The 24695-nt window shown below is 40.0% G+C and overlaps 1 protein-coding gene across 1 annotated transcript in view; it reads left to right on the top strand.

Annotated features, from left to right (window-relative positions):
• ube3c (ubiquitin protein ligase E3C) overlaps window positions 1–19208 on the top strand; it is a 29203-nt gene extending 9995 nt beyond the window's left edge. The window contains exons 12-24 of the mRNA XM_042399412.1: window positions 150–236; window positions 379–536; window positions 852–1078; window positions 4121–4225; window positions 4704–4791; window positions 6569–6666; window positions 7271–7403; window positions 9417–9664; window positions 12993–13205; window positions 15257–15445; window positions 15543–15609; window positions 16265–16395; window positions 18083–19208. Of these exons, the coding sequence (XP_042255346.1) occupies window positions 150–236; window positions 379–536; window positions 852–1078; window positions 4121–4225; window positions 4704–4791; window positions 6569–6666; window positions 7271–7403; window positions 9417–9664; window positions 12993–13205; window positions 15257–15445; window positions 15543–15609; window positions 16265–16395; window positions 18083–18253 (1915 nt within the window). The 3' untranslated portion in view covers window positions 18254–19208. The remainder of the gene's footprint in view (window positions 1–149; window positions 237–378; window positions 537–851; window positions 1079–4120; window positions 4226–4703; window positions 4792–6568; window positions 6667–7270; window positions 7404–9416; window positions 9665–12992; window positions 13206–15256; window positions 15446–15542; window positions 15610–16264; window positions 16396–18082) is intronic.
• Window positions 19209–24695: the final 5487 nt, after the last annotated feature.

The raw sequence follows: 24695 nt of genomic DNA, 5'->3' as shown, positions 1-24695 counted from the left end.
TACTGTTCTTCTCACCGATTGTGTCATCTGACCGAAATAGCCCTCTAACTCACGTTGTCGTCTTGTTGATGAGAGACATACACTCCATCAAAATAAATGTTGAAATTTGACGTGTCTGTCTCCTCCTTTTTTTTTTTTTTCCTCTGCAGACTTCTGTACAGTTTAGCTTTCAACGCACGTTTCCTGAGGCATCTCTGGCACCTGATAACTTCCATGACAACTAAAATGATCACCGGGTGAGCTAATTTAAAACTGATTACTGGCATGAGTGCTCGTGTGTTTTGAAAGCATGTGTGCACAGTGAGCTTATATACAATTAGTTTCTGCCTCCGTACAAACATTACGTGCCTCATATTCGGTCTGCGTCTGCCCCCTCAGCTCCATGGTGCCGCTGCTGCAGCTGATCTCAAGAGGGTCTCCCATGTCGTTCGAGGACTCCAACCGCATCATTCCCCTCTTTTATCTCTTCAGCTCCCTCTTCAGCCACTCGCTTATCTCCGTGCATGACAGCGAGTTCTTTGGTCATGAATTAGAAGGTAATAGACTTATCCATCTGTTCCCTATCCATTCCTCAGATTACATGTAATTTGTAGAGCTTTGGTTATTGACAAATGACATTATTATGGTATACATGATGAATGAATGTCTAAATGGGTCACACATCCCACTGGAGCTGGTTATCCTGTCGATGTCAATTATCCCCGATTTCTTTTATTTGGTATTCTTAGTAAAGTAATTTATAGTCATTGTCAGTTGTTTCCAGCGGTCACACACTGTCTTGCCGCCATGTAAATGTGGAAATCGATATCTGTAAAAGACAATGAATACGTTCCCCCCCCCCCCCTCAACAGGTCAGACACAGTCCTCCATGATGCCCTTCACACTGTCAGAGCTGGTGACTCTGTCTCGCTGTCTGAGGGACGCGTGCCTGGGTATCATCAAGCTGGCCTACCCCGAGACCAAAACGGAGCACCGTGAGGAGTACATGGCTGCCTTCCGCAGCGTGGGTGTCAAGACAAACACTGAGGTTCAGCAGCGCATCCAGGCTGAACAGAAACGCTGGGTACAGCTCTTTAAGGTAAGATGGATACTGTCACATGACAGCTGAATGTGCATCAGTTGTTTCTTTTTTTTTTTGTAATAGATTTTTTTGTAGTTACTCCTGGCATGCAGTTGAATTTCACCTTGGAAGTGAAAATCTGGATCCTGTGGCATTCAACTTGTAAATAAAAGCTTATTTTATCTTCAGGTATTTATTTTAGAAAATGATTGTAAATTTTGTTGCAATGAAAGAGAACCTACAATGAAAAAAATGCTTTTTCTTTTGTATTTGGGGAGATGTCTTGATATAGTATCAAAAAAAAGGAAAAAAAAAAAGATCAGTTGATCTAAATTTAAACGTTAAAAACTTTGTCAGTTCTCCTGCTGTCTTTGCTGTGTCTCTCACCTTTCCAGTCTATTTACTGTAAGTGCAGAGTGTGGTGGAATAAGATGGGAGGGGCTGGGAGGCTGCACTGCATATACTCACTCACATACTCTGTCAACACATACACACACACACACACACAGAGAGAGAGAGAGAGGCATACAAAACCAGAGTAAAGTAGATTATTTGACAACTGATTTGAAGTTTTGAGTAGTGAAATTGCAGCAGCAGTGGTGAAAGAAACAAATAAACCTTCAGGAAAAATTTGCTGTTTTCATTGGATTCAATCACTGAAATGTTCATGTAGCACTTACAGAAAAGCAGATTGTGCCCCATACACACACACACACACACACACACACACACACACACACACACACACACACGCACGCAGTCAGTCAAACAACAAACATGCTAAAAAAAATCGACTTCAGTGATTTAAAAATAAATCTCAACATTGCTACCAGCCAGTTGTCCTTGAGCATCACTGTGAGAGAGAAATAAAACATGTCAAGTAGTACTTTAAATAAGAATTTCTATTGTTCTTAGAAAACTGTTCAGTATGAATAGTATTAAAAAATCTAATTGTGACCTTAAATATGAGCACTTCTAGCACAAACCTTCTTTTCTGACACACATACTGACCCACAGTATAGGTCTCAGATTTGGATGGTTTTCATCACAGAATAGACATGAAAAGTCCAAAGCAATCATGTATGAGAAGCAGTTGAAATCAAATTACCAAATCAAATAAATATTGAAGCAGTAGCTTCATATCTGACCTCTAATCCCTACATACATGTTGCTTACAACTAACTCAGACAGCAAAATATTTTGCATCATTCCTTCTCACAATGTGATGAATTCGTTCCCTTTGATACCCAACAGCATATGTGACACATTAACATCAGGCTTAATTGTTGTGTAGCCTCTCCGTGCATCGGAGCATAGTGACCTAACGCTCGTCTGCGTTAGTGGAAATCGAGCATGTATGCATGAACAGGCAAAGACGAGGTGGATCACAGCTGTGGAGGTCAGCCATTGGTTATTTACCAAGAGTAAATGAGGCAGAAAACAGCATTAACTTCATTCTACTCGGCTCTTTTTCTCATTCCACATCTCTCTCTCTCTCCTTTCCTCTACTCTCTATCAAGGAAGTGGTAATTAAGCAACTTTGTTCCCGGCTGTCAGTCTTTGACAGAAGAATTTAAAAGTGGACACCAGTGTTCTGTGAAAGGTGGCAAATACGTGAAAAGCATGTCGGGAATTTTCATAAAAGATCTGCTCAAAGGCCTCCTGTCAGCTAAAACGACCCATTAAAGAAGTGGGGAGCAGGGGAAATGCATTTTCCAAATTGAACGGTGGGATTTACAGTCGGTTTCACGCCGCTGACCCCTAACACGCTAATGTTTAGTTCGTGTCATCAGCCGTCCCTCCCCATCTTTTATCACCTCCATTGTCGAGCTATCTATTTAATTGAAAGAAGTTAATTGAATGAAAATGATCAACTAAGCTTGTATTAATATTGCTAATGGAACTTTCTTCTTGGCCATGTTTGGAGAACGATGTCACGCTGGAGTTTGGGAAAGGCCCATTAAGGCTTGCACTTAACCCGATGGGCTAATTAAGGAATGCTTATTCATTCCCAGAGTCAGGGGGTAGGCCTGCTCCAAACCCATCGCCACGCTCCTTTTACAGCATTTTGCACTTGCCGTTATTGCGGACTCTGTTTGCCTCCCGGTGATTGGCCGAGATTGATTGTCTCTCTATGAAAATGACGTGCTTTAGAAAAGGAACATTTCGATTGAGACAATCAAGCCTGAGCGTTATATGGAAATGGCCCGGCTGTAACCGTTATAACAGCTCCCTTAACGAATCTTCATGCAATGACATGCATGAGGTTATACAGCGGATGTCTGACGGCGACTAGCCATAGCAACAGCAGAGCGTTTTACGTATCAAAGGAGGCTGAAACCTTTAGAGTTTTACAAAGGAAACTTATGAGGTCATCAGTCCCGATCCTGAGCCCTTTCAGCTTAAATTGTGCCAGAGCAGTCGTCCCACTGCAAAGACTACAAGAGGCCGTTTATGGATACAACATTCAGCTTTTGTTGAGCATGAATTATATTGTAAATCATACACATTTAACTAAATATAGAGGTTCAGACTAAAGAAAACAGATCACTAGAGTACAGATTCGGTCTTTTTGAAATGTTACAATTTGACAACGTTACATCAAAGTGAAATATATATCCGCGAGAGAGCTGTGCTGGTACTTGCAGTGCCGCGAACCGATGCTGCTGTGTCTTTCGCATTCTCAGTCCGATGGCTGATGTCAGCAGACCTTGCCAGTAATTAACAGGGCTGGACATTGAGGGACGGTGCAGGTCGTTTTTCTTTTATACTCCCCATAAATGGTGCACTAATGGCTGAATTCTCAAATTGCTTTTTTTTCCCCTAAGAGAAGGCACCTCATCCTGTTGAACAGCCCGCTCATTGAAAAAAACCTCTCTTTCCATCAGTCTTACATTCTCTGCTCTGAAAAGTGATTGAAATGTACGTTTTGTTGTCTAACAATGAAGTTAATTCTGTGGGAAAACAATTGCCAGTTTCAGAGATGTTAATGTGATGTGTGTTTGTCTGTGTGTGTGTGTGTGTGTGTGTGTGTGTGTGTGTATTTGATCTACTACCCAGGTCATCACTAACTTGGTGAAGATGGTGAAAGCTCGCGACATAAGACGACCTTTCTGTCCAGCAGGTCACTGGCTCTCTGAGGAGGTCAACATCCGAGCTGATAAGGTACTTTATAGCTGTTTAGATTTTACCTGTCGTTCATTGTTTGTCACATATTTTACCCTCGTTATGAGTCAAAATGCCTGTGAATAAAATACTTAAGTAATAATTTGGGCTGTATTCACAAAGCGTCCTAGTCTGAGAAAATTCATAAAATATTTGTTTTTATTAATTTGCCCTTAAAATTAGATTAAATTTCTTTACGGAGTGTTTCACAGAGATTAAAAACAGAACATTCAAGATGATAAGTTATGAAGCAAACACAATAAATATTACTGTATTAAAAGTGAGCACAGATACGAAGGCAGCAACGGACAAATGAAAAAGTTTATAAAAATCTAAAAATTTAAAAGTTTATTTTTTTTTTTAATAGGAGGATGTACAGAGCTTTGGGGATTTAATAACACCTTTCGTCCTTACTCTACACCAAAGGCACTGACAGGAGCTTCGTCTTCTTCATTTCCTGCCTTTTTTCTCTCTCTAGGTCACCCAGCTGTACGTGCCCTCTGCGAGACATGTGTGGAGAACGCGAAGGATGGGACGTATCGGACCTCTTCAGTCAACACTTGATGGTAGTGTAATCTGATTAATGTTTTTAATGTTGTTGTTTTGTTTTTTTTTAAGAATACCTATAAAAATAAGCATTTCTTCACCAGGATGGAGGAGTTTGTTCATTCTATCATTAGTTTGCTGTCAGAAATGTTTGTTGTGCATAAAATGAACACATTTGCTTAAGTCTGTGCTTAAAAAAATGGAGCCCTTGTACAAATGATCGTGATATTCCTGTAGGACATTTAAGCCTTTTTTGACTAATTCACCTTTATCCTGATAATTAAAAACGTAGGGGTCACTCATCTGTGTGAAATATATTTTCTGTATTCATCGTCAGCTACACTTCCAGGCTGTTTCTATGAAGCCATACTGATATATATATATATATATATATATATATATATACAGCATAGAACTACTATTGGCAATGAATGAAAATTTAAGAATCGTATAATGCTTGTGTCAGCTTGATGCGTAGCGCAGGAAATCATCCTAATTGCTGTCCAAAGTCACCTTCTCCATGTTTGCTGCATATTCGATGGAGCCATGGATCCATAAGATTTCACAGATGAGGAAATAGGAGGAACTTAAAGCTCTAATTTCTATAGGAGTTAAGGTTTGCAGTTAGATTGCAATTGAACCATCTTTAGATGTAGGACTAGTAAATGTTGTTACTGATTGAAAATCTCTTTTTTTTGGCTGGGAAGAACTGCCTCATATTTCCATCAAAGCGCCTCTCTGAGACAGAAAAAAAACATCAGAAAAAGTCATTAACCTTCCCCTTTTTAACAAAGATATATAACCACATTTTCTCTTCATTGACTCAATTAGGCACTAAGAGGAAAATACACTGACGCAGGCAGGGCTTCATCTGGCTCACTTTGAGCCATCCCCAGTTTCTGTGAAGTATGGTGTGAAAACAAGCTGATAACAATGTGTGTATGATCTACCTAATGCCACTCAGAGGCTGTATGGGATAAATTCAATTAGTGTGAAAGTACCTGATGAACTCAGCCACATCTGGTCCGTGTGTTTGTCTGGCCTTTTCTCATTTCCTTAAATGGACGGGCCCATAGCTGATGAACGAGCAACGTATTGACCACTCCGGGGCCATATTTCTCCTCAAAGATGGAAACCTGATGGGAAAATGCAGATCAGGTTGACTAATTGAGCAGAATAATTGAGCTGCAGTGGACACAAAGCGAGGAGGATGAAGAGCGGTTTAGCTATTGAGGCTTTTTTTTTTCTTTCTTTCTTTTTTTTCAGGCTAAACGATCTAAAACCCTGAGTTTAATACAAAACAAACGTCAGCTTAATAGATAAAGCCAGGCGGATGGGTGGGCAGCTCACAGTTGGGTTAATTAAAAGGGTATAATTAAAAGGATGTAGGATGGAAGTGTCTTTAATGGCTGGCCTGTAAACAGAGAAACGGGTCTTGACTACAGAGCTTAGCGGTGAGAATGGCAATGATGGTACAGCACTGGTTCCAATGAAGTGCGATATGCTGTAGACACCTGCTGAAGGTTCAAGGTTTAACTTTATTGTCATTATATAATACAGGATTTCACAATGATATGCAGTTGTAGCCCCCTCCATGCTACGCACACAGAAAATTGATAAAAAGGGAAAATATTTTGAATAACGTGGCACTGAAGGAAGAAACAAAAAACTCAACTATATTTAACACTTAATAACTATATATCTACATGTGGCCCTAGTATTTACACACACAGAGAAGGGAATGATTAATCCAAAGTCATGAAATGCTAAAATTTTGAATTTTGTGTCTTTCTGCAGTTGGCTTAGAGCCTCCACAGCTGTCTGTGTCTGAAGAGAGACATCTGGCCATCCTCACAGAGCTCCCTTTTGTAGTTCCCTTCGAGGAGCGAGTCAAGGTACTGCACTCCACCTCCGCTGTCTCACACACAACCACAACAAAAAGTTTCCTTCACTGTATTCGGGTTTCCAGAGGGGGTCTCCAAAGACTTCTCTGGTATAATAGGGATATCGATTACCTATATAAGTATACCTTTACCTATCAGTTTAGTAGTGAACAGCAGAGATCACAACACAATATGATGTGAGGTTATGTTAAATCCAATAGAAACTTTTCAGGCCTCAGTTCTGTCAGGATAAACCTCAGGATGTTGAGAAAAATTGATGACCAATTGATGTCTAACCACTTGTTTGGCACATCTGTCACATAGTATTTTAACACCAGCTGGTAGAACAAACAGTTAAGCTCCTTGTGTCAGAATTATACACAGACATCTGCCTTGAATTTAGGACCTGTCACTGCTTAGTGATGTCTTACTTTTGAATAGAAATCGCTCAGTCAAGTTTACTTTGTCAAACTCGACTAAAATGAGAAGCAAAAGCTTTCATACACTGTTGTGCCTCATGGTGAACAGTAAAAACCTATGGTCAGAATAAAAAAAAAAAAAAAAACTGGAAGAATTTGTCACTGACCGTGCCATGGGGCTAACATCTGTCTTGTAGATCTTCCAGAGGTTAATCTATGCTGACAAACGGGACGTGCAGGGGGACGGACCGTTCCCTGATGGCATCAATGTCACCATCAGACGCAACTATATCTACGAAGACGCCTACGATAAGCTCTCTCCAGAAAACGGTACGGCGTGCATCACTACAGTTTCGATAAAAATGATGATTTTTTTTACCTGTGAGCTAAAAGGCACGGTGTAGTAAATGTTGACACTGTTAATGAAACTCCTGTTACGCTCTATAAAATCTTAATATTGAGGATCAAGGTTCCGGTTAACGTTCAAGATGAAGGTTAGCTCTCCCCTTGTGCAGAGTATTGAATTTCAGTAAAGCATTATTTCGGTTACGATTATTATAATGCATCACATAAAAGCAGAATCAATTATTTTAAGTCACCTCTTTTGTGTTTGAATTTGAAAGGGCACTTGGGTGGGGGCAATCTGATTAAAAAGAGTAGTAGGAGACCTGCGCTGAAGACATGATCTATATCATTTATGTGTCTATAAGATATAGCCGCCTTGATTTATCACTGTACATTAATTATTCTGAAAGATAACCTTTTATAGAATTTGATTTGAATATTCTGCAGGTCAAGAAAGTGCTTTCTTGCAAAATATGTTTGTTGAAAAAAAACAACAGCGGTGTGATACAGTAGATTTGAACGATACAGGAATTATGTTTGTACTTTTTTCAGTTTTCTTTATTTACAGAAATAATCAGGCCATTAATTGAGAAGTTTGCATCTCTGTACTTTTTAAGTGTGATGTTCAGCTCATACAGAAAGGGTTCATATTAAAGGGATATGTAATGAAGAAGAGAAGAAGAAGGTGAGACCTCGTGAGTGAACGTTCCCTGAAAAAGTTAATAAAATGGAGTTAAAATATAATAGAATCAAATCAGGATAACATTGAGGAAATGTTAAATAAAAGAAAAAGGCAATCAAATGGGACATTGTTAGTTTGATGACAAAACCAAATGAGGTTTAATTTCCTTTTTAAAAAATAAAATAATGGTGTAGTCATAGTCTAAAGAGCAGTCTCAGCTTTAATGACAGATGCAGTAGCAAAGTTTCTCTCTTCTCTCACTCTTCTGTGTCTGTTAGGGATTCCTCATGTGCTTTTAACTCATCGTTATTGTATGTTTTAACTGTGCTTTGTGTACAACTGTTTATTAGCTGCTGTCTTGGCCAAAATAGGTTCTGAAATTTAATTAGGTTTACTGGTTAAATAAAGATAAAATGTTAAAATAAGTGTAATAAAATTTCAAGTAGGGACCCAAATAGCACCAGGCAGAGCATATTTGAAAAACATCAGCTTTTATACATCACGATATAGAAACACAGAAATAGTAAATTGAGTTTGTTGGGCAACAATCATTAAGCAAGAGTTTTAAAGTGCACAATTCTGGCAATTGGCCAGTTTTAGCAGAAAAACACCCATCAAGAATAAATAAAATCATTTCTATTATTTTAAAAGTTAGGAAGATGGTTAGATGAGATAAATTGTACGATTGCATATACTGCACATGGGAAACCATTCACCTAACATTGTACCTGTTGGACACAAAAAGCAGACATTTTTTCCCAGATAATCAGTAAAATAATAGAAATCAGGAGTCTATTGATAAAACCTGGGATTATATTTCACAGAACTATTCAAGTATTTAAAGGAGATTCCTTTAAAGAGGAACCTCAGTGTAATTAAAAATATATAGAAAGCATGTTTTTGATTACTTTTAATTTCATAAAACCACTTGTATTTTCTAACTCTTCCTAATAATCTGAGTCTCTACCCATTTCAATTAGTAGCTCTAAGGAGTCAAGTCCATCTGATTTATTGTTAACAAGTAACAGGAACCTGAGGATATATGCTTTTCAATTTATGGATGAAGATTTAAGACGGTTTATAACCTTTAGAAACTGGGAACGTAACCATCAACTATTAAAAACCTGAGACACTGTCAGCCTGCTGGAAATTACAGTGAATTAAATGAAGAATGAAAGTGACTGACATCTTGGGTGGACTGTTGATCACATTTATTGAGTGATGATAAAGTGACCGTGAACTTTAGCGGGCAATGTGTTCATCCTTCTTTTTGTACCATCATAAACTCTTTCTCCTGCCTTGTGTCCTCACATTAGAACCAGACCTGAAGAAAAGGATCAGAGTCCATCTGCTGAATGCTCACGGTCTGGATGAGGCGGGCATTGACGGTGGCGGAATCTTTCGGGAGTTCCTGAACGAACTCTTGAAGTCGGGCTTCAACCCCAACCAGGGCTTCTTCAAGACGACTAATGAGGGCTTGCTGTATCCCAGCCCCGCTGCGGAGATGCTGGTCGGAGACTCTTTCACGAGGCATTATTACTTCCTGGGCAGGATCCTTGGAAAGGTGAGCATCCAAAGTAAAATCTAGTGGAAAATTCTCTATTCCTGTTAGATATTTCAGGCCTTTTTAAAGCCCCAAAAGCAGGAAGAATGTCTGAAGAAGCTGCTGGCAAAAGGTATCAAGAAAATTTAAAGATTAAAGGCCCAAATGCACTGAAAGCGTTAACTGACACGTCTCATTCGACGCTTTTTTTTGAAATGCCAACACCACAGAACCAACACGGATTTGTCCTGTTCTTCTCAGTATTTACTGCTGCATTAGTCGGATGTAATGAACGAATGAAATGCAGAGGAGGAAAATGCAACTAAGAGCGTCTGTTTCCACAGTAAATCATCCGTTGAGTGTTTGATGGTTATTTATTTGCGCTTTAGAACGTAACCCCTGTGAAATAATCATAACATAACGTTTTATTTCGCCGGCTTTCTGCTCCCTCTCCTCGCTCGACCACCACCGCCCCGTCTCTCTCTCTCTCTCTCTCTCTCTCTCTCTCTCTCTCTCTCTCTCTCTCTCTCTCTCTCTCTCTCTCTCTCTCTCTCTCTCTCTCTCTCTCTCACTCTCACTCATTCTCTCAGCTTTGGTCGCTGGGTCCTCATTTGATGCCCCCAAAATCGAAACAAGGAGTCTAGAGAAGGGGCGTCGAGGCGGTTTGGCGCGCCTCATAACGCTTTCGATAAGCATTCAGCCGTTTAAAACTGTAGGTGCACTTCAGAACATGCAGACGCTTTCATTGTGTTTGGGCCTTAAGTCACAGACGGCCTTGATTTGAAGGCCAATACGTCAATACATAATTAAAATAAGTCACAGTCAGTGTCAAGGCTACCTTCGCTGTATATGTACATAGAGGGGAATTTCTTCAAAAGATTTTCGGGTTGGGGGTTTAGAACTTGAACCTGGCACTTGTGCAAACCTCAGTTTTGTTAATTAGCCCTGTGCGTAATCTGTTGACGGCATTGTTTTTCTGTCCCTTCCTTCCTGTGATGGCACTATTTATTAGAGGCTAATGTTTCTAAATCATCCTTAATGCATGTGCTAGTGATTGTTTATCAAGATGCCTTCCTCGTGGGGGGGCTATCATCTCAACCGGAGAAGAATTACCTCATGACAAGCGGTCACCTCTCAATTAGGGCTTCCATTAGCCGATGATTCCTACCTCTTGTTTGTGTAGTGATTGCATTTGGCTGGCACTAAATCAGCGAGCCCAAGCAGACAGGACATAAATAAGCGTTCAAAGCATGTGGTAATAGCATTTTGATCTGTTTTACAGTCAGGAACATCCAGGTCTCTTCTCTCTTGCTCGGCCCGAGATGGTCCGGTCCACTTATCAGGGCATCGTAACTCCTCCTCCTCCGCCTCCTCCGCCTTCTCCTCTTCCTGTCTGTATTCTGCGCAAGTGAGAAATGATCAATCAGCAGCTACAAGCTCCCACTCCTTCGATATTGTGCTCTCCATAGCTAATGGTTCAGGCAATTAGGCGGGGGGAAATTAATTTGAATTTGACTTTCAATTAACCCTACCGTAAGTTCCTCTTTCTCCATAAAAATGGACGTTTGAGTGGCCATTTGAGAGGTGTATTGATATTTGTTTAGTGCCGTTATTGCCTGGATAAAAGGCAACCGTTTATATAGATTGGGATTGCATCACCGCTGCTGCAATGTGCACAGTGCACAGTGTGGCTCAAAGGACACGGGAGATTAATATTGTTAATTAATGTCCGAGGCGTGCCATTGTTGTGGAGGTGATGTATTACAGGCAGGAGTGGCTTGTCTAGGGTACTCACTGAAATGGGATTGAACATCAGAATAGCGGCCGGTCATCATCCTTCTTCCTCACTTGTCCACCCAGCTGACAAGCTGAAAGATTTAAGCCACAAATGGGGAAACATGAAAACAGGTTACTTTGCTGCTATCACTCTAGTTTAAAGACTGAAAAGTTAATTTAATCGTGATGGGACAAGATTAAGATTGTTTTGTCAAGAAAAAAATCTAGTTTCTCATTATGCATTATGGCCTGAAGGAGGTTCTCTGTGCGCCTCATCCATCTCTCATTAGTACAAAACCTCCAACCTCATCAGCAGTGGCCTCTCTGCTCTTGTAACTGTGAGGGTGAGGAAAGTTTGATCCTCCTCTCTCCTTTACTCACCAGACTTCTCCACAGTCTTTTCCCCATTGATCCCAGACGACTTATAGTTCCCCTTAGAGGTGTGCGAGGTTGGCACCCCTGATTAATAGTGATGCATTTGACAGGCATTATAATTTTATTGATTCCTAATGTTGTAAATTAAGGAATTTATTTGGCAGCTAACAGAATGCACCTGCAATGTTGCTGGCATTTATTCCACCTGATGGTGCTGCGATCTGCTTTAATTGCGTTGCCACTGCACTCACTTATATTAAAAGGCCCGGGCCATAATAATTAATTCTTTCCAGCCCAAGTCATTTTGGCACAATTTCTGGCAATAAACACTCATAAATAAAGTAAGTGGCATTGAAAAAATAAGGCTACAGGTTTTTTCCATATACTTATTGCTGCCTCTTCCCGGCACAAGTGTTATTGATAGGTTTCAAGGGGCCACGCCGCGCATATGGTCTGAAACGAGCAGCGGCCACGGGAGAAATACTAAGTGGATTATTTTGCATAAAAAATAGACAATGTTTGAAGTTGTGCAATTAACCTGTGTTTAGAAAATAGCTGTGATTTATGCACGCCTGTGTGTTTAAGATGCATGCATTATGGAAATCCTCTAGATTTATAATCCATTTAGCTGATGCGGTCAGGGTTTTTAACGCTATCATTTATAAAGACCTGTATATTTTAATGCCTCCAACGGGCTCTTTTTCGGACTATTCCAGTACATTAGCTTTGGGTTTTTATGAGTCACCTGCCCGGCTGTGGTTCTTAATGGCATTTAAGGTCAAGGTGAGAATTGGCATTTATAAAGTTTGAGGCGGGTGAAACAGAAGCCTGTGTGTTTTAGATAGATTGTGTGCCATGTTATGCTTTCAGTCACTCTGATGTGACCAGATTTACTATCTTATCACTTGATTCTTTGATATAAAAGTAGTAGTGCAAATTTAATATTGTATAATGTATGTTGTAATCAGATTTTTGAATATGTACATAGTAATATTATGCTTGCTACGCAGTCCATTTAGTTATCTCGGTTATCTAATCATCATGTTTTATTCAGTGACACCCAAGCAATAAACAATCCTTGTGTTTAATGCTCCGAGCACTTTCTCGTTTGTACCGATTGATGTTTTGCGGGTGTATTTACAACAATAGACAAACTTCCTTGTTTGTCCTCTAGTTAACATCCACGTTTTTTACGCAGGCGCTTTACGAGAACATGCTGGTGGAGTTGCCTTTCGCCAGTTTCTTCCTGTCCAAACTTCTGGGAACCAGCGCCGATGTGGACATCCACCACTTGGCCTCGCTGGACCCGGAGATGTACCGCAACCTCCTCTTCCTCAAGAGCTACGAGGGAGACGTAGAGGAGCTCGGCCTCAACTTCACCGTGGTCAACAATGATCTGGGAGAAGCTCAGGTGACTGGGGATGGGGACAGGGACAGGTTGGGATGGAGTTGGATAAATGATTCACATGTCACATGTTTTCATTTCTGTCATGGTCAGTACCTCTCATTCAGCCGTCTTTCCTTCCTCCTGTTTGGCTCCTCTTTGTGGCGTTAATAATTCATTTCCCTCATGATGTACCACTTTTCAGCCCTGAGAGAGATAAAGCACGTCTCCACTGTCGCCCTAAGCTCTGCTGCAGTGCAGCGAACACAGCGACTCTGTTGACCATTCCACCTGCCTTTCCCCCAGGAATTATCTTAAAACACGCCTGACAGAAGCAACTAGCTGCTCTTAAGCACGTCCCCTCCAAAGCTCAAGGCTGCAGAGACGAGCCGCCACCACCACTTTGAGTCACCTGGGCCCAGACCTGCACACTACCCGGAGCCCCTGTTTGCTCAAGGCCTTAACGCGTCTTATTAGCTCTTCTCAAACAACACCTGAAATGGTCTGAGTTACAATGTAGCCCTCCTGGTCGCAAATAAGGCATCGCAAACACGATAGGGAAAACAATTTGTGAAAGATTAGGCACACACCCGGGAGCAGTCTGCCCTGCATTTGCCCTCGCGAGATAGCCAAAGCAAGCAAGATAACGGCAGTAATTCTCTTACATTAGCACATAATCAGAATCTACTGCGGGGGAGGAAAAAAGCAGGAAATGATTGCCTGTCAGTAAGGCCACATGCAGTAGACAACATTCAGGACCTGGACTAAACAAGAGGAACACCTTACATTATAATACAATCTAACTCAACAGCCCTGCATTGAATACCTTTATGAAGCTTATCAATCAGTTTTAGTCGAGACTACGTCAGAGAGGCACTGATTCAACTCTATTGTAATTTTTGATTGTAGTTTGTACTGTTAAGCAAATATCCTGTTAAGTATCTCTCAGTCGGTTTTGTTGACAGTCTACATGTGACAAATCTTAACGGATGCAGTTTTCCTGTTTAACTTTTGTCATGATGATTTTTGAGAAAACTTTTCAGAAAAAGGTACATAAAGGTAGATGTGTGCACATCCCTTAGATAACAGATAACAATAAACCTCCCAAAACTGGATCTTACTGGGTCTTTAACAAGCTTGAATTAAGGTTTTTAGAGTTAAATCTAATGTGTTTGATTTAAAGATACATTTTGAAAAGACTTCACACCTTGTGAATGTTGCAATATTTGTAGGAAATGCATCAGAAACTAAAGTGAAAAAATAAAAATGATGATTACCTGATTTACACCTTTTGTATTGCAATTTATACTGTAGAAAAAGGGCAAAACTTTAAAACCATGACATGAAAAGTGATATGAATTGAAGTTATTTAACCACAGAAAGTCATTATTCCTTGTATATATCCATACTTGTATGTGTATATATGCTCTTGTCTTGCTCTTGTTTATTATTATGTTCCATTTATACATTTATTTCTAATTTGAGTAAATACAGCACATGAAATAATCCCATGACTCTCCACCCCACCACCAGAATAAAAAAATCTCAAGATCAAATGCAGGAAAACTGCGTCGTCAAAGATGAGCGTCGCATACAGTATTCTGTCCTCCGGTAGACGTTTTGATGTCATCATACACCCGGCTTTATGAACAGAGATGAGCACATTTTATCAAGCGCTAACTGCTCTAAAGCTAATGAAAGAGAGCTCGGGGCCAAATTGTATTGGACCAGATGTTCATTGGATGTGCTATATTTAGAAACACTGAAATGCACTTAACCGCAAACTCTCACAGAGAGCCTTACCTTTAATCAGAGTGCTGTTGGAAAACATTTTAATTACCTTTTCTGTGATTGAATTAAATCCACCTGGCACAATTAAACCTCTTACATTGTTTGTTGGTCATCTGGCATTGGAGGCAGACTCAAGCATATGCATAATGAAGGATGAAGGATGCAATATGGCCACCTGTCTGACAGTTATATTACTAGGGTGCTATCAGAATAAGAGCTAAGATATTCAGATAGTCTGTGATAGACTGTGAAATAACCTTGTAAATCCCTTGTGACTTTTTATCCAGGTGGTTGAACTGAAGCTGGGAGGAAAAGACATTCCTGTGACCACAGCAAACCGGATAGCTTACATCCATCTGGTGGCTGACTACAGACTGAACAAGCAGATCAGGCCTCATTGCCTGGCCTTCAGACAGGGCCTGGCCAATGTGGTCAACCTGGAGTGGCTGCGCATGTTTGACCAGCAGGAGATCCAGGTAGTCCGCACACGGCAAGAAAATCTGCACATAATTATGGAAACATATTTGTAACTCACGGAAACTTATAACGTATGTTTCTCTACTTCTTGAACAGGTGCTGATATCTGGGGCTCATGTGCCAATTTGTCTTGACGACCTGAAAAAGTTCACAAACTACTCAGGTAGGAGCTGATGTCAGACATGTTTGAAGACATATAAAAATACTCTGCTTTAATTAGTAATTTGTGTCTGATATGGTTAATTACTTCCTTAAAAACCCTTAAAATGACATCTACCTCTGCTCCATTATTAAAAATCCACAATCTATGAGTATGCAAATGGATGCGAAACGTCTCCTACTTCACTGTTAAGTCTATTCTCAGTGTTTGTCCACTGGAGGCTTCAAGTTTCCATGTAACACTTGTGTAAGTTGAATACTGGACCACAATTGGCTCCAAAATCGCTGTGATGTCACAAATAATGCGCGTAGGTACACGTCTTAAACTCAGATGTTAAGTAAACACAGAGAAACTTTCCACTTCTAGCAGATAAATGTGAAAACAACCTTCTAGTGCCAAACTAGCTCAAACATCCAACTGAGGTAACAAGAAGAAAATTTTTGACTGAGGGACTTTAAAGACATTTGTGCTGGAGTAGCAATTTCTTGTAGCACTTGGAAACCATCATACAGTTTGGGAATTGACATGCAGGATTTCAGTGACATGCATATCTATGTATTTTAATGATAAACAAACACACATCTGCATTGAAATGGCTGGGAAGAAGTGAAAGTCTAATATAATGAGGGTAATGTGTGTGTGTGTATATATCCTCCAGGCGGATACTCAGCCACTCACCCCGTCATCCAGACCTTCTGGGAGGTGGTCGAAGGCTTCACAGACGAGGAAAAGCGCAAGTTACTGAAGTTTGTCACCAGCTGCTCCAGACCACCGCTGCTGGGCTTCAAGGTGACTAGACTTGAACCCCCCCCCCCCCCCCCCCCCTCCTCTCGCCTCGCTCCGTCTTTTCTTCTCCCTCTCTCCCTACACTTACCTCTCAGACTGTGTACTGCCGGTATCCTCCATTATCAGCAGCTTTTCCAAGCTCAACAGAAGGGAGTGTTCCCTCTTAATGGGCTTGTAATGAAAATACCTAGACTGATAACAGCCCTCAAAATGATCATTTTCAAATTAAGCGGCGATAAGACTGGCCTAGTGTGGTGAGGTCTTATCTCCACGTCCACTGTTGTTTTATAGTTCACGACCTTCCTCTGTTGAAGAACTCTGTATGTGTGGGCTTGGCCAGAGATCTCGGCTGGACAAATATCACTATTCAGAAATAAGTAGCAGGTTGAACTTTCGAACTTTTGCCTTCTGTGTGACACTGCAGAAAGCAGCAATTTCCTGTAAAACGAACATACAAAGAAACCGTATCCTCTGCTTCTAAATATTGTTCCAACAGTGCTGAATCATTATTTCTAACCTCCTCTTTCTGAAATGATTTCCTAATTGGCGGCCATTTCACTTTCTCACTGACTTGATTTGTGGGATACTTAAGTAGTTCGAGATAAGGAAGGAAAAAAGCAGAAAGTGTTGCTCGGGGCCATTAGAGAGTTTTTATGTGTCTTACTTCGTCTAACCAGAAGCTGTAATCATCATATGATTGGTTTTAGTACACTTTATTACTGTCATTAGTTAAGAAAACCTAATTGCTGCTCTGCAGTGGAATGAAGGAACAAAGCTCTCCTTAAAATCCTTCGCAGTCCCTCCTCTCTGGGTTTAAGAGTTGCCTAGCCTCCTCATTTAATCAATTTGACTTTGGCCAGCATGTGGATACTTCCCTCCTCCCTCCTCGTCTCTTCTTCAGGCCGTAAAGGGCGGTAATTCGTGGGGGGAGCGGCCCTTGACCCGGCCCTCAGCTTGAGCCAGCTAAGCCTTAATTAGCTGTCGTGAAAACGGCCCAGGATTCATTAGAGGAGAAATAGCTCTGTCAGGAGAAGCCATTTAAAAAAGATGATGGAAACTCTCTTTTTTTCCAAAATGATAGCCGTGGTAATGACACTTTCTCAATAAGCAACGATAGTTTAATACGGTAATTGTCAGAAAAATGGGGTCATTACGGCTAAGCCCCCGAAGAGCCATTTAATCGGGCTGGTATGGCCGCTGAACCGTATATACGCTAACTTTAAATAGCAGAATGAAATCAGGGTGGAGGAGCTCGTTCGGCAGCCTGGCTTGTGATGGAAACGGTCAGTGTCACAGTCTGCAGATGAGGTGGCCTCATCGCAAGTGGGCTTGATTTAAAAAATGCCAGATAGACAACATGAAATGACCATTCCTCCAGCATCTCATCCAAGGGTCAAACTGTGGGCCAGTTTCCCACTCAGTCCCTTTCAAGCACTAAGCTAATTTCCTAAATTTATACTTCCACTGTATTAGCTTAACGCTTAATGTCTGTCTTTTAACATTTATCCCCTTGTGGAATTTGACATTTATTGCTTAATCGGGATTGCTTCGGACATTTTGATCACCACCGACACGAGTTGAATCACATCTCATTTTTCCTTATGTCAGTAAATGTAGCACGACGATCAGATTTCTCTTAAGCTTTAATCCAACTGTCAGTTGCTTATTAACTGCTTACGTATGCACACAGGAGCTTTACCCGGCCTTCTGCATCCACAACGGTGGCTCCGACCTGGAGCGGCTGCCCACCGCCAGCACCTGCATGAACCTGCTGAAGCTGCCGGAGTTCATCGATCAGCACCTGATGAGGAACAAGCTCCTGTACGCCATCGAGTCCTCCGCCGGGTTCGAGCTGAGCTGAGGAGGGGCGAAGGGCTTCTCTGTCCCTGCATCCACGGACTCGACGCCACAGATAACGGCTTGGGGGAGAAAGACTCGAGAAGAGGGAGGGGGGTGGTGGGGGAAGAGAGCAAAGATGCACTGACCCGCCTGATTTACTGTGTGTTTGTGTGTGTGTGTGTGCGTGTGTGTGTGTGAGTGTGCGTGCCAAGCCGAGGGTGAGGGGATGATCACCCACTGACTGAAGAGAGGGGGTGAAGGATTGAGCGGGGTAGGAAGCCTTTTTTAAAAAAAAAAAAACCTCTTTGCTTTTAAGTAATTTAAATGTTTAATGGGTTGTCAGAACACTTCAGGAGAACAGCGATATGGTTGAATTTTGCAGGAAATATCAAGCGCTGAAATAAAAACAAAGAACACAACTCTCTTGTGTAATCTCATATGAATGGACAGTTTTTTTTTGGAGAGGGGGGAGGGGGGCTGTGGAGGCGGAGGAGCATTTGTGTAGAGCCGTCATGCATTTTCTCATAGAAGTCATCAAAACTCAGTTTTTGTGATTTCTCTCAAATTATTACTAGTAATAACCGTCATGTCTGATACTCATAAGTGTGCACACGCCATCTGATGTGTCAATAAGGAAAAACGGCTTCTGTTGCGAGACTAGATTGCGGGAAAGTATTGTATGATTATGGATTTGTGAATATGTATATGTTTACAACTACAACTCTTGTATTATTCATTTATTCAGTATTTGTACAGATTTGTTTTTCTTTCCTTTTGTGTGCTGAATGGAGGCCTCATGTTTTCACACACGCTTGCTAAGGTGAACAATCTCTTCCCTGATCAGCGCCCTAAAGTTTGCTCTCTGGAGGGGACAGGAACAGTGTCCCGTCATTGATAAGGCTTATAAATGATCAGTGTACCGACAGGGTGACAAAAAAGAGTGTATGGAAACGAATAAACCCACTTTTCTTTTTGCATTTTCCTTCCCTAAGTCTCTTTTCTTGTTGCTTGTAATTAACAGTAATGACTAAGACATAAAACAGTGCTTTGTGGGAAAATCTCCTCCTGAGTTTTATGGCCTCTGACATATAATTAAAGAAACATCCAGTTAAGAAACACTGAGCAGAACTATTCTGGCCTTGAGATGCATTATCGGGCTGAGCACAAATTAAGATTGTGTGCGTTTGTCATAAATCTACCTGCCCTCTGATGCAGCAGAGCCCAGGAAGATATCCATCCCTTTTTGGACCGAGTCCATCTCTCCAGCCTCTCCTCTCTGCTGAAACAGCCAACTGCCACCCCCCTCTCCTCCTTCCAGAGCCCGAACCCCACACATTGCTGGCCCAGGGAACTCAAAGTGGTAATTGGGTCTTAAAAACCAGACTTGTCATTGAAATGAGGGATTCATCTCAATTACTATGAGATTTATTTAAGACTATTACCTTGTGATGGATTATAACTGACAAAGTTAATGCAGAGTGTTATGAATCATCCTCAGTGAGCAATATACTTTAGCTCACTCATAGGCCTTTTAAAGGCTAATTGAAGCTTTTAGCCTTGTTTATCTTGCTGCAGAGCCAGGAAACATCAAATATCACTTGATAGTGAGCCTACTTTCAGGAAAATTATTCCAAAAATGCCATCAACTGTGCATGTCTGGAAATGAGGCCGTAAACCAGATAACTGTAACATGGAAACATACCTGAAGCAGTACCTCAATGAACAAGCTGTGCAACAAATCATGAGACAGATTCCTGTGTGCAGGCTTGCATCAAACAGGAAGGAGCCCTCTCAGGTGATGTTTTGTTATAACAGAGTGCCATCTGGTGGTCAACAAATCATACTGCATGGACAACATCTTGAACATTTATAGGCTTATATGATTGCATATTTGCAAGACAGTTCACATAAAATCATGTGCCAACAGTGCCAACTTGTAATGAATGAAACAGAAAACTACTCCTGATGATGCTGGTGACCTTCTGGACGCCTTTTAAAGACACATAATCATACATTTTGGCCATAAGATTGACTCAACCTGAGCTTTATGAATGTGTATCCACAAGCTTAAAGAGTTTTCAGGCAAAACTGAAGACTTATTAATTAATCATAGCAGCACATTAGGGCAGTATTATATGTGACAGTGCTGCATAATGAGCGCGCTCTCTGCCTGTCTGGACATGAACATGAAGTAGGCCAACCCTATTTCTGGGTTTCAAAAACTGCATGTGGGCAGGAGCTTAATTGTCTACATTAATGGAGTTTTATAATTTACAGTCATGAATTATTATTGTCTAGTTTTTGTAGTCTTCCAAATGTATCACTTTATCAAGTAAATTACAGCATACAGCTTTAACAATCGAAGAAAAGCGTATAAAAGTAATTTGATAGAAGACAAAACAGGTCTATGTGAATATGTCAAGCGAATGACTGGCCTGTGAATGGTATCTATTGCTGTGATTCTTCCTGCTCAATGAGTCTAATTAGCTACTGACCACCCATAATGTCCAGTTTAATTAATAGCCATCTATCATTTTCATTGGGACTTCCTTATAGCTGGCAAGAGCTCCAGCCGGCGTTAACTGCAACAACGACCTTCATTTTCCATTTAAAATCAATGCGAGTCTGTAATTTCAGGCTCAGTTTGGTTCAAACCTGCAATAACCTGCACTGCTTCATTTTGTTTCTTTGGGTTATGATGAGTTCAGCCTGCTGATGTGTCTTTTTTTTTTTTTTTTAATTCAGATTTCCTGCATCCTGCTGGAGTTTTTTAAGTTGGGACCTGAATGTATGGAAGACATAAAAGGTGAAAAGTTAAAACTTAAAGTTAAGACGAAAAAAATGAATTCTTAGTTGTCCAAGTCAAAATTGCAAGATGCCAATTTCAACTTTGACAACAAATTCAAATTTACAAGATATCTCATATTAATTGTGAATTTGTCAGAATTAGAAAGTTAAAATATCGTCTTACTTAGTCGAAATTATGGACAGTTTCTGTTAATTAGTATCTCACAATTTTGACTTTTTAAAAGAAATTGACTAAACTGATTTCAAAGAACAAGAGATTTTGCTGCCTTACATCATCTACCTACTCATGGTACACCGCTACTGGTGTTTCACCTGATTAGTGCTCTTCTCAGGACTCTGTGGGTGTGTACTGGGCCCAGTTTCACAGAGATAGTTTAGACTGGACTGTAGTGTAAGACCAGTCTTAATTTTGTAGTAATGCTAGTTAGACAGTTAAACAAAAATAAAGGCTGACCTGTTTTAAGCCCAAAAAGTTTGCCACTGTACTATCAGGGTAAGTCAGAACTCAAAGTCATGTTTTCATGATAACCGACAGTGACAGCTGTTGTCCAGTGGCGCCAAATGACAAAAAAACTGGAAATACCACCTCATGGTTGTATACCTCTACCAACCAGTCAAGTTGCAGTTTACATCCACGTCTGTCCAGACTGATATAATATTTGTAGTGAAGACTTTAATAAAAAGATATTAAGTGTATTTTCCTTGTATGTGTTCACATGCTTGGCCATTAAAGTTGATGCTGAACATCAAGTTGTAGCCATGACAGCAGACGATGCTACAGATATGGACGTTGCTGCAAAGAAGCTACAAATTCTAAAATGTAGATGTTTCACACACATCTTCAACCCAGCAGCACAGAAGATCTAAACAATCACCACAGTTTCAAGGTGGGAACCCAAAATTAGTGTCACCAGTTCAGTATCCGACCAAATGTGAGATATGGTCACAATCTCCCCTTCTGTTCTGGAGTTATGGCGTTGAATAATTACCAGAAAAGTGTTTTTTCAGAGCATTATGATGTCACAGTGAAGTTGACCTTTGACCTTTTGGATATAAATTGTCATCACTTTATCATTTTATCCTTGTAGACATTTGCTTGAAACTTTTTCGTAATTAGGGTATGAATTCTTGAGTTATTACCAAAAATGTGTTTTGTGAGCTTGACCTTTGACAACTAAATTCCAATCAGTTCATCCTTGAGTCCAAGTGGATGTTTTTGCCAAATTTGAAGAAATTTCCTCCAGACGTTCCTGAGATATGGCGTTCATGAGAATGGGACGGACAGACATCCTGAAAACATAACACCTCCGGCCACAGCTGTTACCAGCGAGGAGCCATAAAAACATAACTTGTGTTTTGCTAACGATGTTACAGCTAGCCCATACTTGATTTGACGTCTCTCTATATTTCCTGAGCTTCAGTATTTATTACTAATACAATAACATAATAATTGTTTTTGTAAATCACTCCATATTTACTATATTGCACTTTATTTACAGTCAACCATTTTATTTCAGTGCCTGAATTCTGATTGTATAAATTAATCTACTATACAGTGCCTTAAAAAACTCCACAATAGAACAAAAAAAGTATATCCATACACTACTTTCTGCTAACATCCCAAAAGGCAATGGAGATTACTCCATAAATGTGAAAACTATCATCTTGTAACCCTGTAAGTTACGCAGCAATCATTCATTTTATTATCTACACCTATGCTTATCCTCCTGAGACATGTCAAAAATGCCTAAAAAGGCCTATTCCCAGAACAGCTGGAGGTCTAATTAACCAGAATATTTATCTTGGCAAGTCAAAATTATGGGAAGACCTTTTATGTCACTTCTAGAAATAACTTTTATTGCTATCATTTGTAGCCTTTTTGACTTTTTGTTTTCATTTCTGGCAGAATTTGGCTCCCACAGAAGTCTATCGTAAGCCAAGCTGATATTGAAAATAGTCATAGGTCATCTGTTTCCCACAGTACACGACAGATGGCGCAGAGAGCCGTTTGTGTGGTCCTGGTACCTGCATGTTTCATGAAAGGTGATTCGGTGATTAATCTTAATTTCTTCACTTTGGGAGGATTTCTAGGGTGCAGTCTCAGTTTTTTTGCACAATGCACATATGAGCAGTAAAGACATCCTTCTGCTCCGTGCCTGCAGGGTCTGTTGAGTGTCATCATGGATGTGTGAGCAGATCAGAGAAACAGCGCTGCTGTCGACACTCAAAGACGTGATGCTTTCAAATACCCTTCGTAAAAATCTTTCATCAAGTGTTTCCTAAATGCGACTTGACAGGCGTTATCCTCCCAAAATCCCAGATGTGACAGATATTACTGATGATGCTTGATCCTAGCGATGTCTGCTTTCAGAAGGCTTTTAAAAAGCTACATATAAAGGCTACACAAACATGTCAGTGGAGGAAAGGAGGAGAGACACTGGATACAGGAAATGGAGAGAATTTAATATTCTGGATATGAGCAAAGTCAGACAATATCTTCACTGCCAGGTGTCAGACCAGGAATAACATAGAACCAGCAGAAGTAATAGATTTTTAAGTTGGGTAGTTTTTCTTTATTGCTCATTGTTAATTATAGTTAATTAATCTAATCGTTTCTACAGTATTGATTGATTAAATCGCAACAGAGAATCTCATCCCCATCTAGTTATCATGGCCAGATTAACATGATAGGGGACTGTGGGGCAAAATAAAACTTGCGAGCCATTAGTTTTTTTTATCCATTTTACAATATTAATTCATTTTTTGACAGTGCCAAAGGTTTTACATCAATATTGCTCATATATCTCTGTAACACTGATGCTCTCCTCTATCCATTCATATACAGATATCAGAATCAGTTTTATTGGTCAGGTATGTTTACACATACAAGGACTTTGACTCTGATTTCTAGAGGCTCTAAATGTACTTACACACAACAATGTTCAGGAAGATGAACATGGACATACAGCCAAAACAAGGACAACAAAGCTGAACAAAGATAATTAAACACAAACATTTTACTGTTATGTACAAGGAAGTAGGTGAAATAGTTGCGTTCACCAACGGCCAGTCAATTATAACATTGTCTATTAAATTAATAAATGAGACTCTCACCTCCCCATAACCAGTGGTGGAAGAATTATTCAGAGTAAAATGTACTGAATTTAAAATGTTACTTAAGTAAAAGTATAGAAGTATTATCAGCATCAGTGTTTTAGAGAGTTTAGAGTTAGAGTGTTATATTATTTTAGTGTATTATATTGTTTGTTTTTATCACTTATCAACAAATACATATAAGAGCATTTTAATGTTGTAGTTCATCAATATGGAACAAATTTTAGATACCTTTGGTAGATTCATAGTAATAGTACTGCATCATTATACTGTATGTAAGTGTATCATATGTTTTCATAATGTTATATATAATTTATAATATTTTTTTTTAAAAAGAAAAGAAAATTCAGACAATTTAAACAACAGTTAGAATATTAACATTTTATTTTAAAGTATAGTAACTATAAGTGGCAAATAAATGTAGTGGGGTAAAAAAAATACCATATTTACCTCAGAAATGTAGTAGAATAGAAGTACAAAGTACCATAAAATGTAAATACTTGAGTAAAGTACTGTGCTGTGCAAAAGTTTTAGGCACTTTT

Source organism: Thunnus maccoyii, chromosome 21 (genome assembly GCF_910596095.1).
Source record: "Thunnus maccoyii chromosome 21, fThuMac1.1, whole genome shotgun sequence".
NCBI lineage: Eukaryota > Metazoa > Chordata > Actinopteri > Scombriformes > Scombridae > Thunnus > Thunnus maccoyii.
Note: the sequence above shows the minus strand (reverse complement) of the source record. Positions and strands in the feature narration are given on the sequence as shown.